Below are 16252 nucleotides of genomic sequence, written 5' to 3'. Positions count from 1 at the left end.
AACTAGGACACAACACAATAACTATTTGCACAGTATTTACACTGCACTATGGATTATATGTAATCTAGACATAACATAAGGTACAAGGGATGAGGTGTGCAGATTCGTGCAAACACTCTTTGATTTTAAATAAGTGACATGACTACCTGCAAATTTTAGTGTCATCAAGGTGCCTGGAATCCGTTCCCTGCTGCTCCTGAGAGGATGATATTAACTAATGTGTGTTTGGATCTAATTTTTGCCCTAAAACAAAAAGGTTACACTAGTTAATATTTTGTTCTTGTGAGCCAAATATCAGTGCATAGTATGTCATATCAGCTCACTTTATTGACACACTGGAGGTTATAAGCTATGAGCTGAGTATTGTACCCACCTCAACTTTTAAGCTTGAAGCTTTAATCCCCAACGCAATGGCAGCTGTAGGTGGGCCTCAAGGAGGTAATTAGGACAAGAATGATATTAGCACTTTGTATAAAATGAGACAAATGAGGGCTGGAGAGATAGCCAGAGGTTAAGAGCACTTGCTGCTCTTGAGGAGACTTAGATTTGGTGCCTAACACTCACATTGTGTGGCTCACAACCATCTGTAACTCCAGAGGATCCAACGCCCCCTTCTGGCCTCTAAGGACACTTGCACACACATGTGGCACATATATGTACACTCAGCATCCAGGGAAGGCGGTTGGGGGGAGAGGTGAGTGAGTAGGTCATGTCTCTGTCACATGGTCCCAGAAGTCTGAGAACTAGAGACCCAGGGTATGACACACTTGGTAGCCCTTTCTTTCAGATCGCTTTGTTTTTTTAAGAATGCGGTCTGACCACTTGCAAATGAAAATTTGGTTTCCTCCAAGGGAATCTCACTGGGGAAACAAACTACTCTTAAGGGTAGGCTGCATGCCCAGTGGTAGATAACCTACAGAAAGGGAACTCAATGGCATCTTTGGAGGTCTTCTGTCTCATAATGTCATGTCAGGGCCTTTCTTCCCCCCCCCTTTAATTTTACCTTTTTTAAATTTTTATTTATATTTTTTTCTTCTCTCTTTTTACTTATGGCTTCCAGTTTAGTGTTTTTATGGGATTCCCGAATGCGCGAACAAGTGGATCTCTGTTTCTCGTGCCTTCTCTCAGGCTCTTTTTCTTCCGTTTGCTTGGTTTGTTCAATTCTGATGTGTTAGTTTTTGTTTTATCTTATTATATTTATTTTACTATCATCCCATAAAAGTCTGTTTGTTTTCTAATGAGAGACAGAAAGGCAGTGGATCTGGATGATGGGAAGGAGGGGGAAGCTGAAAGAAGTAGAGGGAGGGGAAACCATAATCAGGATACATTATATGAGAAAAAAATACTTTTGATAAAAAGGAAAAAATATAAAGAATGTGACTAGAGACAGGCTACAGAGATGGCTCAGTGCTTCAGAGTTCTTGTTGGTCTTCCAGAGGACCTAAGTTCAGTTCCCAGCACTCACAATTGCCTATAACTCCAGTTCCCAGGGGATTCAATATCTCTGCACTCACATTCACATGGCTACCTACACATACACACACACTACACACAAAAAATAAATAGTTTTTAAAATATGTTTTTAATTTTTATTTTAAAGGTGGGATTCAATTCTTGGGCTAAAATCGTCCTCCTGCCTCACCCTCTCAAGTAATGGAATTAAAAGCCCACCAGCCTAATTTTGATTACATTGCTATGCCCCAAGGGTGGAAAAATGAAAAGAAAAAAGAGAAAAGAAAGAAAGACAGAAAAGAAAAAGAAGCCAAAATACATACCAAAAATCAAATATACCAAACCATACACACAGAGCACAGTGGCATGCTGGCTGCTTCAGAGACACCCCAACCACCGTCCAGCCCTCTGGTTTTAGGAGGGGCCAGAGCAAGGACATTGCCAATTTGAAATCTCCTCTCCAGCTGCTGACAATGCCAGATCATCAGGCCTTTCCCACTTCTGTGGCTGAGAAGGCTAACTTCTGCCCTGAAAACTCATTTTGCATTTGGAGTTTGCTGGCAATTCACTCTGTGTCCAGCTAGCCCCTCCTTTTGCCTTCTGTGAGCCTCTTCCCAATTTGCTAAACTGATTTCAGTGTTTAAGGTATTTACATAGTCACATACAAGGAGTTATAACTCACTAGTCTAAGGTTCTACCCTAGTGAATGAAAAAAAAAAAAAAAAAAAGGAAAGGACATGACTGCTCCTAGGTATGGTGGGGGAGAAACTAGAAACTTTATTGTAGATAAAAGGGAGCGCATAGCCAGAGGCAGGGACAACTGGGAGAATCGAAAATGAACAGGACGGACCCTGAACCGTATGAGGAGGGCCAGACCAGGGGTCTAGGAAGGAAAAAGGTAGACCAAAAGAGATCAGGTAACCAAAATGGTTGGGTTATGTATGGAAGGGCAGCCGAGTCGAGTCGCTGGACTAGAGAAATTTAAAGTGGGGCAGGGTATGCCAGCCATACCCTAACAGGTAGGATCTGAAGGACGCAGGGAGAATTTGGCGGCCTCATCCTCTTTGATATGTTAAGTAGGCACTTCAGCCCTTTGTCCCAGGGTTTGGGACTTAACACTTGGGACACAGGAATCCTGGAGGTCCCTGGTTGAACAACTTCAAGAGACTGGCAAAGTATTGGAGTTGCAAAGGTGTCTTCTAAAAATCTGGAGGAGAAAGCATTTTCCTCACTGTCTTAAGGGGTCTTGTGGATTTTCACAAAAATCAAACTATTATCTAGTTCAATTTCTTCAAGTTAAAGCCGCCGGGGAAACTGAGGCCTTGGGACCTCAGTAGACTTGTCCAGGTCAAACTGAAGAGAACAAGTCTGGACCTCAGATCTCTGGGAATAGCCCAGGTTCTTTCTCACTACACCAGTGGTGTAGTGTGGTGTGTTCACTAGGGATGATTCCGTTTCTGTCATTTAATTCTGCTAGGAGATATTCAAGGGGCTCTTTGGGGTTTTGGCCAACCAATAACTGGACAAACCTTTGCAACCAAGAGTTGGACAAATCTTTTCTTCTTTAGGTTACTTTTCCAAAGTTAGATTAGTCTTTGCCATTGCAATGAGGAACAAAACCCAAAGGGTACTCTGAAGATCCCCCAGCAGAAAATCAAGACCACCACCTGAGCGTCCCCTTCCATTTCTCCATGCCTGTGTGTGTGCTCAGCAGCATTTTCTCCAGCATGGTGCTCAGCGTCTTTCCCAGACCTACAATAGTTGTGTACATCAAGGAAAAATTCATCATCTTACTGGAGAAATGGACTCACTTGAAGGAGGTTAAAAAAAATAGAGCTTTAATAATTGAATTCTGTGTGGTGGCCAATACCTGTAGCCCCAGCATCTGGGAAGTGGAGGTAGGGAGATCAGAAGTTCAAGGTCAGCCTCAGCTATTTACCAAGTTGGAGGCCAGGGCTACGTGGGGGTGGGGAATGAAGAAAGGGAGGCGAGGAGGGAAAGTGAGCAGAGAGAAGAAGCAGAGGGGAAGAGAAAGGAGAGGGAGAGGGAGGAAAGGGTCAAGTCTACCAATCTCATTTTGTAGGTGAGGAAACTCAAATCAAAGGTAGGACAGAGTACAGCCTCCCACTAAGGTGTCTTGCTGTCTCAGGCCAGGGCTTTTTCTTCAGTAGACAGGAATTCTTGGGTTGACTTCTGTCTAAACATCTGCTAACTGCTATTGTTGTTTTGATATTGTTATTATTAATTATTATTATTAGATCGAGACATTTTTAGCATATTTGAATAAAACTGACCTCTCCTCACTCTGATCTTCTGCGCTAATAATTGTACCCTTTTTTATTCATTCAATTACAAGCACATTGACAGGAGACATTTATATGAGGCAGCTTAAACCCCAGCTAATGGAGTACCTAATGACTAATTGATCAGATCCCAGCCCAGAGAGCAGCTCTGAGTGGCCTAAAGGAATTTATGCAATTAGTTTAGGTTTGGTAGAAATTGAGTGCATACGAAAGTAAGCTTTTTATGGTTCTGATTTATGAGAGTTGGACACCAACTTGATCTGCCGAGAGCTGGGCGGCCTGGCAAAGCCTCTGGCATGGAGAGAGGTAGGGATTTGGAGCTGGACTGAAGAGGAAGGGAGCGAGAAGGTGAGATTCCGGGTGGGATTCCACCAGACAGTAGAACTATAGCGGGGCGGTGCCTCCTGCTAGCAATTCAAAATAAAACAACGATAAAGCCAAAGAAGACCAACAGAAACCTGGGTTACCCAGGGGTGAACGGTTGGAATTCTTATGATTAAAATCCTAGAGATAAAAAAAAATCTTTGCAATATGAAATGACAGTTGGGAGAAAGGAGACAAAACGAAAACCCAGCGAGATGTTCGTCTACTTTTTCCTACACAGACTAGAAGGCAGCTGAGCTGAGGCCGGGGGCTGCTTCCAGGACCGAGCTGCTGCGGGGTCTCTACTGGAGGGCGGAGGCCTCTCTGGGTCCGAAGCCCTGGGGCTCCGTGCGGCCGAGGGGAAGCCCCTCCGGAGGCGCCCGTGACCCTCGACCCCGGTGGGGGAGCCCCGGGAGCCGGGCTGCCGGAGAAGCAGCGTCCAGGGCGGAGGGAAACCTGACGTGATCGGAAAGTAGCGATCGAACCGGAGGCTAATTCGCCCGCGGGGCCCTTGTGGGCTCCGACTGCCGCCCGGGCGGGTGCTCCGCGGCGCCCGGGGGATCTGGCCTTGGGCAGTCGCCGGCTGGTGCCTGCGGGGTGGGGGAGGGACAGCGGGGATGCAGGAGGACTGCACAGGGACCATCGACCGTCTGTCGGAGCTGAGAGTTGGCGACCTAGGGCGGCGCTGCGAAGCGAAGACCACCGACCACTGCCAGTCTCCATTCTCACCGCCTCGCCGCGCTGCCTGCATCCCAGGCTGCCCTCCTTCCCCGCTCCAGCCCCTTGGGGCCCGCACAGGGGACAGAAAGAGCAAAGACATGTAGCCAGATCTCTCCGCCAAACTGCTGTGTTCACTTTGTCACGGGACCCTCTGTGCCTCTGTGTTCTTATCTGTAAAATGGAATTTAAAATTATACTGACGACTACACCTATTATTGGGAGGCTGAAGCCGGAGAAGAGTTCGAAGCCCCGGGCCTACAGGGAGACCCTGCTTTAAAAGGGGAGGGGCGGTGGTGGTGCACGCCTTTAATCCCAGCACTTGGGAGGCAGAGGCAAGAGGATCTCTGTGAGTTCAAGGTCAGCCTGGTCTACAAAGCGAGTTCCAGGACAGGTAGGACTGTTACACAGAGAAAACCCTTGTCGAAAATAATAGATAGATAGATAGATAGATAGATAGATAGATAGATAGATAGATAGATAAATGAGAGGAGCACTTGCCTAACAAGTCACTCAGGGCTCCATCCCCAGTATGTTCATCAGCCCATCCATCCATCAGTTCTCCTCACCGTGTGTAGGAACTAGAAAATGAATGCTGGAAAAGTGTATAACCCAGCCAGGTATACAGGAAACCCTCCATACATTTTAGATATAATTGTTCAGTGGTCTAAGAAGCATTGGTAAGAGAGGCTCGCCATGAGAGAGGCTGGCTGTGTGGGAGGCTTGCTGTGCATTCTTGGGAAACAGAGGTAAAACCCACCACCAAGAGGCTAGCTCTCCAGGAGCGCATTTACTACTGTGTAAACAAAAGAGGTGCTCTCAGGGAGTATGAAGGGCACCAGCAGGGAGGGAGGTTGTGTGTGGAGTAGCAGACTAGCTAACAGAGTTCAAGAGCACCCTGGGGATATATTAGACCCTATCCAAAAAAAAAAAAAAAAAAAAGCCAATAAGAGAAGGTACCAAACCAAGACCTTCAAAAATAAAAATAAGGAGGGGATTCGAGGAGCTGTATCCTAGGCTCCTGCATTCTGGTTCGGGGGCAAAATATGGAAGCAGTACGAGGAGTCAGCAACTCTGAAACCCCATTCCTCATCTTCTTTTTCCGGAAAGTTCAAAGTCTGGACTGCGGACACCTGATGGAAGTCCTGGGTTCAAGGGACTGGGACCAGGTTTCTCCTGTGGGAACCAGATATATTCCCAGGAGATTCCCAGAGAGTAAAGTCATCCTCTCTGCAGCATCGACGCCACTGGGTGCAAAGCAAGTTAATCTACACGTTCCGCGTTGCCACACAGTGAGTTCACAGGCACAACTCCCCTCATTTTTATGCAGGACCAGGCTCTGGCTCTCAAAGGGGAAGTGTTGAGCAGGTCAGTCTGGTTCAGTTTAAGCCTTGAACTTGCCCCACAACACTCTGACTTTTCTGTTTTAAGGAGAGACTCTTCCTCAATGCCTGCCAAGAGTCCTGACCCTGCTTTGTGTAATGCGATCCCATTTAATCATCAGAGCCACCCCGGGAGATAGTTTTTCTTTTCTTATGTTCTGTCTTTCCGTTTGTCGGACAAACGCACAGAGGGTCTGAGAAGTGAGATCTCTTTAGTAAAGGGAGGACCAGATACTCTGCCCTTGATTTGCCCAGAGCAAGGAAACCAGGCAGCCGAGCTGAAGTGCAAGCCAACGGCTGGCCAGGCACACCGGGCAAGGCAGATGTCATTCTCTGGCCCTTCTTCGTGACTCCTCACCATTCCAGGGCTCTGTGTCTGTCTCAGGCACACTCTGTTGAAGTCATGATCACCACTGGGCAAGGCACAACCTCTTCCATTTCAGGAGGACGGAACCTGGCCACTTTTGAGTAGATACAGCACAACAGCCTTTACCTTGGACCGAGTGCCCAGGAGTCTGTCTCACTGTTGACTCCGTTTTAACCTGAAATGTTTTCACTTGACAAAGTCAAAATTGCATTCATTCAACAGATGTCTATCAACCACTCTAGGTCATAATCAGAGCTGGGCATTGGGTAAGAAATACTGAGCAAAATAGACACTCTCTGGCACATAGAAAAAAAAAAAAAAAACCAAAACATTAGCCAGAGACCACACAGCGAAGGAACCCAGCACTCATGCCTTCCAGTTCTGCCAGTCAGTCAGTGTTGGCCTGACTCATTCCACTTAAGGTCCCTAGACGCCTTTTGCCTCGATCCCTAGGGGACACGCAAAGCCCCACCCCCTGCAGAGGCCCACAGCATCCCTCAACACAAACAGCCTGGCGCGTTGGCCTCACTTTCTCTTGATACGACCAAAGAACTCCAGCTAGGTCTTAAATGGTGAATGTTGCAAGCTGCTGGTGGGATGTAAAACATTAAAACCTGTTCCAGACGCTCTGGAAATGCACGCTCAGATTAGTTTTCGAATTAGAAGTCATCACCAGCAAAGGCTAAGTAGTAATGCGACTTGCCCAGGGTCACAGTGTTAGGAAATGACCCACTGACGATGCAAACTAGGCCAGGGAGAACCCCGAATCTGCTGCCACCCCCTCCCCTCAAGGTCTGTACCTCCACCGGACAGTGCCAGAGGCCGCTGCACTATCCTGGGGAAACCACATCTCCCCTGGCTTCCTGAAAAAGCCAAAGGGGAGAGCCAGCGGCGCCTGCCGGGCGCACTCAGCGAGAGGGAGAGGGTGGGGCGGTTTGCAGACCGGGCCTCAACTCCCGCCGGCAGTCGAGCTGGTCAAAATCCTTCAACCAAGGCCGGCGCCGCAACGCCAAGAGGAGCCGAAGCACGGCTCGAACTCTTAACCCAGAGCACTTCAGACAGGCAGCTTCTCTCCGCCTCTCCAAAAATCTCGCCAACTTTTGCGGCGGTCAATATTTTTAAAGTTAAGTAAATAACAGCGGGGAACTTTTCGAAAAGTTGATACAGGTGAATATCAGGGTCTTTCTTGGGTCAAAAACAAAAACAAAAGAATTTTTTTTTCTTTCTTTCTTTTCTTTTTTTCAAGGCTCTTACCTGCAGGAAACCCAGCAGCCGGCAAAGGCGCGTCCTTCTGGAGCGCTTCGCCTCGGCGCGGGACGTTCTCGGGCCGCCTCGTCTGCAGCCCGGCTGGGCTCCGGCCCTGTGTTTTATACCACTATAGGCAATTAATATTGCATCAGCCGTATTTTAAATTTTCAAAACCCACAATATAATGTAATGGCATAAGGGCATTTATTATTAAAGGACGCCGATGGAGAGGGAGGTGGAGGAATTGCTGGGGTGGTTCTGCAAGGCGGGTGCGAGGGGCTGAGGCCTGAGGAACTGGGGGCTATCCACACGTTTGCTTTTACAGAGGTGGGGGGGGGGGGGAAGGCGATGCAGCGGCGCTGGAGCACAACGTGGAACCGAAGCCTGCTTTGCTCTGAATTTCGGGCTAGAGGCAAAGGACCCAAAGCTCCTTGAAGACCCGCCCGGGAAATGTGCAGATGACTCTTGGTCCTGTAACATTAATTTTTAAACCACAAACGTGTTTCTAAGGCTCACACGCACTCAAAAAGTTTCCGCTCACATGGAGTGGAAAGAAAGAAGGATACAGGCATTCGTTAGCATCTACTGGGTGCAAAGCACTGATAACCGTTTTTTGCAACAGGTATCTTAGTCCCTCCGCAGAACAGCCAAGACACACTATCCTGTGATAATCTTCGGGCGACGATTTCCAATGAATTGAAGAAATTTGGAAAAGGCTCCAATATTCTGCCCGAGAAATTGTTTTTCTCCCCCCTCCCCCATCCTTTGCCTCTATGCTGTCATCTCTGCCGGTGTTTGAATCCTTTAAAATAATATTTTGCTTCTTATAAAGTGCCAAGCACCACCTACCAGATGCCTTCAATGGATAGTCTTAAGCAGTCTTGAGCATCACAGCGTGAGATGGGGAATAGGCATTCATTCTGTAGACCAACAAGCTGGACCAGAAGATAGGGAAAAGTTAGGAATCTAGCCCCAAGGTGGGTTAGCCTCTGAGTGACAGCAGTGGAGTTTGAACTCCCAATCAGCCAGGCTTCCAAGTCTCCAAGTTAAGAGAATAGCCTGACAGTTTGGTATCAAGGAGCATGGAGGAAAATGTCTTTGAAGGCATCTGAGAGTCAGGGAGAAGCCAAAGCCCGGTGGACTGTGTTTGAAGTAAGAGTGTGAGGTTGCTTGGGAAGGGACTGGGTAGGAGAGATGGTTCAATCCTTACGGGTTTTCATTTTTACATCCTTTCCAAGTCTTTAGTGCCGGAGAAGGAAAACTACAGCAATTCAGGTTGAAAAATAAAGCATTTATTTTAGAAGTTAATATAAGGGATAAAGAGAAGAAACACAATGTTTTATTTGTATCTATTCCAGAAATGAAGCCAAAGGTCACACAGCAACACCCAAACTACAGGAAGCAACGAAAAATAAACTCTGAGAAAGCCGTGGCTGCAGTGAGAAGGGTCCAGTTCTGTCTGTGGTCCTGCTCTTTTGCTGGCTTAAAACTATAAGTGAACTTCCACAGAGAGACACACAAAAGGGGCAGGAAATGTGGAGTCAAATAAGTAACAAGAACTAATGTTGCCAACAGCCACAGTAATAAAAGTGCAACAGTTAGGTTAGATGTGTTGGAAGGATTTGCATATGATTCCAGAAGTTACCGTCACTGTGAGCATAGACGGGGAGTCTTCAGTTGGTCTGGTCTGGAACCACCAACCAACCCTGCCCCTCCAAAAGGCAATTGCTCTTCAAACTCCAGGAGGTTGAGGATGATAGCCCGAGTTAGCACTGACCTCTGCTCACCAACAGTCAAGACATCTCAAGTATTTTTCAGTCGCTGGGTTGGGCCCACCTTGCCTGGAATCCTACTGACCACCAATAGCCCAGAACTCCCATCTCCCCACACATTAACCCATGCTACTTAATGAGAATGTACGGTAAGCCAACGGATATTATGTGTATAATTTAGGAGCAGAAGGGAGTTATTATAAGGCTATCCTTTGGAAACATACATGTGTTTTATATACTCTAATAAATTAATCTCCATGTTTGTGTCCTGCTTAAATATCCTAGACTTTATATTGTTATCTATCACTCTTTTCCTTACCTTTGCCCTTGCCTAATGACGCTTAGCAAAGAAGTGGTACTTTCACCTTGGAGTCTGACTGCGGGGTCAATCCACTAGCCAGTCAGCCTGGGGCTACAGATCTCAGGTCCTGAGCTGTCGCACGCTCAAGGGTGAGTTTCAGCACCGCGGACAGCACAAAGTTCCTCCAGGCCATCCCTTGAATTTTTTTTTTTTTTTTTTTTTCCCCTAGCGCCAGAACTTTTTTTGGTGGGAATAGAGAGGAAAGGGAGGAAGAGACGGTCAGGAGGCAATTAGGCGGGACAAAGGGGAAAAGTCTGTGACTCGGGGGAGAGAGCCTGACCTGCCAGGAAACACCCTGGAGTGTCCCGTAAAGGTCCCTCCCATCAGAAGGGGGCGATGCCACTAGGCTCTCCCGGCTCCTCCGGATGCCGCACCCGCAGTAGTCAGTGGACAGCCGAGTACTTCATTCGTTTCTGTTTCTGTCTCTGGTTACAGAACCAGACCCTCACCACATTCTTTTTAAGGTCCAGTTTCTCAGCGATGGCCGCGATCTTCTCGGATGAAGGACGTGGCTGGATAGCAAAATAGGCTTCGAGTGAGCGCTTCTCTGGAGCCGCGATGGACGTGCGTTTGCGCTTACGCTCACTGCCGTTGAAGAGCTCCGGCTTGCTATTCTTCTCTCGGTAGGCAGCCTCCGCCTCCTCCAGCCAGGCCTGGAGGACCGGCTTGAGCGCTATCATGTTGTTGTGCGACAGGGTGAGAGATTCGAACCTGCAGATGGTGCTCTGGCTGAGTGAACCCACGCCAGGGATCTTGAGATTGGCTAAAGCCGCGCCCACGTCCGCCTGGGTTACCCCCAACTTGATGCGCCTCTGCTTGAAGCGCTCGGCGAAGGCTTCCAGCTCTCGAGGGTCTGACTCCACGTCGCTGAGACACGCAGGCATGGCACTGTGAGGCGCTACGGCATGCGGGTGACTCATGCCCATGGCCTGGTGCAAGTGGCCCATGGCGCCTAGATGATGCGGGTGGATCTGCGCAGGCATCACCGAGTGCTCCGGGGCCCCCAGGCCGCTCACGCTCAGCGTGGGCGAGATGTGCTCCAATAAGTCGCCCTCGAGGCCCTGGTGCACCGCGTGGTGCGGGTGCGAGGTGAGTGCAGCCGGGTGGGAGATGGGCACCGTGGGCGAGGTGGACGTGCAGGGCACGCTGCTCATGGTATGGTAGGTGGCGTCGGGCTTGAACGGATGGTTCTTGCCGTGGGAGACGATATCCACCGCCGCCAGAGCTTCTGCGCGTGCCAGCAGGCTCTCATCAAAGCTTCCAAATATATTACCCTGCAGCTGCAAGCGAGAAGGCGCACAGCACGGTCAGTGGGGAATACTGTCAACTCAGGATTAAAACACATTTTCAAGCAACCGAGATGCCTCTCCTCAAAGCCCAGGTCATAAAAATTAATACGGAGGCAGCCTCTCTGTTGGAACAGACGTGTGGATCAGAGACATGAATGAGAGAGAGAGCGCCGCGAGAGAGCGCGGGGGAGACAAGGCGAGGGGTTCAGACAGCGGCGATTGTTCTGGGCGACATGAAAAAAACATGAAGCTAGTGCCTGTCAAAAAATGTGCCTTAGAGCGGTAATTATGCTCCGCTACGTACCTGCGGGGCTGGGAGACAAACTCGGCGCATGGCCTCAGAGCCGGAGTGCAGGCTGGAGAATTTGGGTTCTTGCAGTACGGGGTGCATGCCGAAAGGCTGCTTGGCGTTCATGGCCATCATCTTCGGAAGTCTGGCAGGGAGGCAGCGGGGGACATGGAATCAGGCTCGTCTTGCTGGCTCTCCGAGCTCCAAGTGAGCGCCGCTCAGCGCCCGCGCTCCCCTCGCCCTCTCGCTTGCTGCCTCCCCTCTCCCCCACCTGCTTCTTCACTCATCTTACAAGCAGCCTGCCAGGAAGGGCCCGAGCACGCGCAGGCGTGCACACGCGCCCGGGCCTCGCAGGGGCGGCCCGGGAGGCAAGGCGGGACCGCAGGTCTCGGCGCGCCACTCGGAGCCTAATGCGGCCGCCCCCTCCACTGCATTTATACCCCGGCCTGGCAGGGCCTCTTCCTGTCCGCCCCGCCCCGCCTGGCTCCAGCCTGCTAGACTTTACGGATTCTTCCTCCTTCCTCCTGGACTTTTTTGCACAAAGTCCTAAACCTCTGTCCTGTCCCAGCTCGAACTGCCTAGACAGAAGGGCAGACTCAGGTTGAGCGAGGGGCAGGAATCCTACCTCATCCAGACCTCCCAACACACACACACACACACACACACACACACACACACACACACACACACAGAGTCAGTCCGACTGTCGCCAAACTGGCCCTTTCCAAGGTTCTCTGGAACCCAAGCTGGAGCCTCCACCAAAGTCCTGCACCCCTATGCATAGGGAAGAGGTGCTTCCAAGTTCAGAGACCAGCCTGGGCTAGGACCAGAGGCTACCAAAATGAACCTCGGGTGACACTCCCCACTACTGTGGGCTTGGGTGGAGGCAAGGACAGTAACTGCCTTCCTGATCCACAAGCCTGTGGCTTCTTCCCAATCGCTGCCTTTTTCATTTTCATTTGAAAAAGAAGACTTAGTCCATCCCCCTTTTCCCAGCCTAGAGGGCCCAAGGAAGCTTGCTAAGTCGTCTTCACAATAATAACAATAGAGGACAATCCGCCTAGCCTGAGCAATCCCTCAGCACACTTCTGAAGGACCACCACTTACCAGCAACAATACCTGTAACAGCAGCTATCATTTCAGCTACCAATTTGTGCAAGGCAATTCAGAGTTAGTTTATAGGACCGAAGTTTTGCCGGCAATACGAAAGTGGCTACTGCTACCCCACTAGACCAGCGAAGAAAACAAGAACCAAAGGAGCTAGCCCAAGACCTCCTAGCTTCGAGCAGAGTCATTCACTCACTGGTTTGGCGCAGACAGCACGTCTGACTTTGTGCTCTTGTTCTCTTAGCCCCCTCTTCTTCTTTCCAGAAGTTCCTCAACTTCAGGGTCCTAAATTTGGTTCTGTCCCACCCTCTGTGTCCCCAACTGTCTTCTTTTTCTCTCCCCTTCTTTCCTCTCCGGTCCCGGGAGCTAATAAACATCATAAATAATGGATGGGGAATCCTGGGACTGTGGCTGCTGGAGAGCCGCCTTCGGGTTGGAAATAGAAACTCCTCATGCCCAGCCCTGTCACAGCCGTGTGTCTCCAAGCCCAACTGCCTGCTGGAGTTCCCAGAATCGTAACACGGTGAGGACTGAGTGTGGAAAGTCTAGAGCCTAGGGATGAATTTGGCCTAAGAGGACACCAAGCCCTAGACGTGGCTCCCCTCTCTCCTAGGGACTATCAGTCAACCCCTTCTCTACACCCCAAGGCACCTTCTGGGTCCTGCCTTGTGGTGGTTGAAAAAGAACAAATCAATCCCTGTGAAGGGGGCCAAGCATAATGGTGCTCACATAGCTTTCTTGGGTTCTGGATGATGGTGGTGGGGTGGTGGTGGTGGTGGTGGTGGTGGTGGTGGTGGTGGTGGTGGTGATGATGATGATGATGATGATGATTTAAAGCAGTAAAGAAAGTATTGAGTACTCAGGACACTTCCTCCCACCCCAGTGCATGCTGCCATCAGATTCAAAGCTCTCCTCGGCCTCTACAGACAAGTCATCTTGAAGCCTCAGTACTGCAGAGCCCATCTGTACACAGGAGGCAAGTTCCCCCACCGTTGTGAGGATTATTTGGTGGTAAGCACTTGGAAGTTGAGATGATGGAACAAATGTTGGTACCTCTTCTTTAACTGGAGGAGTGGCCTGCAGACTCTCCATGAGTGTGGTGGTCTCTCTGCAGATGTGAACTGTTTCCTCTCCCTCTTCCGTACTGGGTTTATGCCACAACATCAGGGGCTGGGACAGTTGTGAATGATACTCCATCCAGCCTCTAATGCGTCACCAGACTACTAACTAGCAGAGGGAACACAGATCAGGCACATAGCTCAGGGCAAGGTGCCTGCCCTCCACCCCCAATCTCACTGTTTATAGCTCTGGCTGTCCTGGAACTCACTATGTGGACCAGGCTAGTTTCAATCTCACACAGAGATCACCTGCCTCCACCCCCTAGGTACTGGGACTACAGGTGTGAACATTATATCCAACAGCAACTAGGATTTTTGAAATGTAGACTATACATCAAAACATTGGGACTTCAGAGGGATGATTTCTGACACTGGGTTGATGTGAACATGGCTAGGCCTCAGTTTACCAAAATGAGAGAACAAACTATATGATTGCTAAGTACTTCCAGTTTTAACAAAAGGCCAGCATGCTGGTTTATTTGTAACACATTTTAAGCAAGCCTTAAGTTTCTGGCCAGGATTCCTCCAGTCCCCAGCAGTCAAACACGTATTATTCTATCTCCCATTAGCTTTTAAGTCTCATCAGACATGTTTCCAAACACGACTTCCAGTGTGACATCCAAAAAGAAGGGGAATCTTTATTTTACCTGGCCCCACGGAGCCCCAAGACCCTCTTCTCTCTACGTAATGCCCTAGTTGTCTGTGAAAATTAATACTTAGGGAAACTCAGCCACACCCATCCTTCACTGCTTTTATCCCTCATGGGCTTGGAAAATACTGATCAGGACAATACCACCACTCCCCTCATAGCCCGTAGGAAACATCCTCCAGTCCTCTCCTCCCTTACACTCTACTAGCAATGGTCCCCAACTGGCAGTAAGCTAATACCTAGCTGTAAAAATCAGCCTCTGTGTGTGTGTGTGTGTGTGTGTGTGTGTGCCATTTTGAATATTTATTTTTGTGTCACATTTTTAAATTAATCTTTTACCCAGTACCATAGTGAACATGTTAGAACTCAACCATCTATTAGTCTGAAAGATAACAAATGTAAATTGCAAGGGAACAATTTCTTTCTTTAGCTGGCAGTAATGCATTTTTCTTTATTCTATAGCGTCAGAAAGGCCATTAAACCATTGAAAACCTGTAAGATGGATGTGGTTGTGCACATCTGTAACCTCAGCACTTGGGACGTGGATGGAGGAGAATTAGGAGTTCAAGACTCACATAGACGACACAGGCCAGCTTGGTTTACATGAGATCCTATCTCAAACAAAACAAAACAACAACAAAACTAATCTTATCACTGGAGATGATGCTTAGAGAAACGGATCATGGCCTTAACTTAAACATAAACCTATTTATGAAGACAGAGTGAAACTACATGCAGAGACACTCAGCTATGGAAAGAGGCTGAAATTTTAAAAACTGATTAATTGCAGTCATACGTGTACTTATTAATTGTGTTCATACATGTACTTACTTAGCTTTCTAAAGGAGCTTTGTGGTGTGAGCCTCTTTATCAAATGTTTTCTTGTCACATTATAATAACAGCCTTTTCAAGAAGGCCTTTAGATAACAGACTGGGGACGGCAGGGGGAAACAGATCATAAAGAATGCAAATATTGGGGCTGTAGCCATGACTTGGAGGTTAAGAGCTCTAGCTGCTCTTCCAGAGGACCCAAGTTCAATTCCCAGCACCCACACGGCACTCACAACTATTTGTTAACTCCACTCCTGGGAGATCTGATGACTTTTCCTGACCTCCAGGGGCACTGCACAAATGTGGTACACAAATATATTTTCATACAAAACATCTATACATATAAAATGGAATAATTTTTAGACCAGGCAGTGGTGGCACACGCCTTTGATCCCAGCACTCAGGAGGCAGAGGCAAGTGGATCTCTGTGAGTTCAAGGTCAGCCTGGTCTATAGAGTGAGTTCTAGGACAGCCAGAGATCTACATAGAGAAATGCTGTTTTGAAAAACAAAACAAAATTTAAAAAAAAAAAAAAAAGAATGCAAGTACCAGATGAGCCTTAGAACATACTTTCCAGGACTTACAAACTTAAAGTCAATTAGATGAAAATCTGATAACTCAACCAACCAGTATCTGTAGTTGGCACATGCAAGGGAGACTGGCCTGCACAAAACTAAACCAGAACATATGCTTACACCATGGCATTCAATTGTAATCAAAACACACATAAAAAGGCAGGTGGATCTCTGTGAGTTTGAGGCCAGTCTGGTCTACATGGTAAGTTCCAGGCCTGTTGAAGTTACATAATAGGGACCCTGCCTAAAACAACCATCAAATAAATAAACAAAAACCATACACACAGGGTTTAAGACAATCTGTCTCAGGGTCCAGCCAAGGGCCACACGAGCATTTATGTAAGTGGCAGCAAAGGTGTCATCACATTTTTCAATCTTTAAGTACTTTGAAATATCCTCTGTTTGCTGGGTTTCATGGCATGTTCTGTA

At 48.3% G+C, this 16252-nt stretch overlaps 1 protein-coding gene across 1 annotated transcript; it reads right to left on the bottom strand.

Moving 5' to 3' along the window:
- Nucleotides 1-10348: 10348 nt before the first annotated feature.
- Pou4f3 (POU class 4 homeobox 3) lies at nt 10349-11678 on the bottom strand. Its single transcript, XM_059246007.1, has 2 exons — nt 11559-11678; nt 10349-11245 (listed from the first exon to the last, which is right to left on the bottom strand). The coding sequence occupies exons 1-2, from the start codon at nt 11676-11678 to the stop codon at nt 10349-10351; spliced, it is 1017 nt and encodes a 338-aa protein (XP_059101990.1).
- Nucleotides 11679-16252: the final 4574 nt, after the last annotated feature.

Source organism: Peromyscus eremicus, chromosome 19, assembly GCF_949786415.1.
Source record: "Peromyscus eremicus chromosome 19, PerEre_H2_v1, whole genome shotgun sequence".
NCBI lineage: Eukaryota > Metazoa > Chordata > Mammalia > Rodentia > Cricetidae > Peromyscus > Peromyscus eremicus.
Note: the sequence above shows the minus strand (reverse complement) of the source record. Positions and strands in the feature narration are given on the sequence as shown.

Excerpts from the sequence above, each read along its gene's own strand:
- Pou4f3 (XM_059246007.1), bottom strand. The coding sequence starts at position 11,678 with ATGATGGCCATGAACGCCAAGCAGCCTTTCGGCATGCACCCCGTACTG. Across the intron at positions 11,246-11,558 it reads TTTGTCTCCCAGCCCCGCAG|CTGCAGGGTAATATATTTGG; the intron begins GTACGTAGCGGA and ends TCTCGCTTGCAG.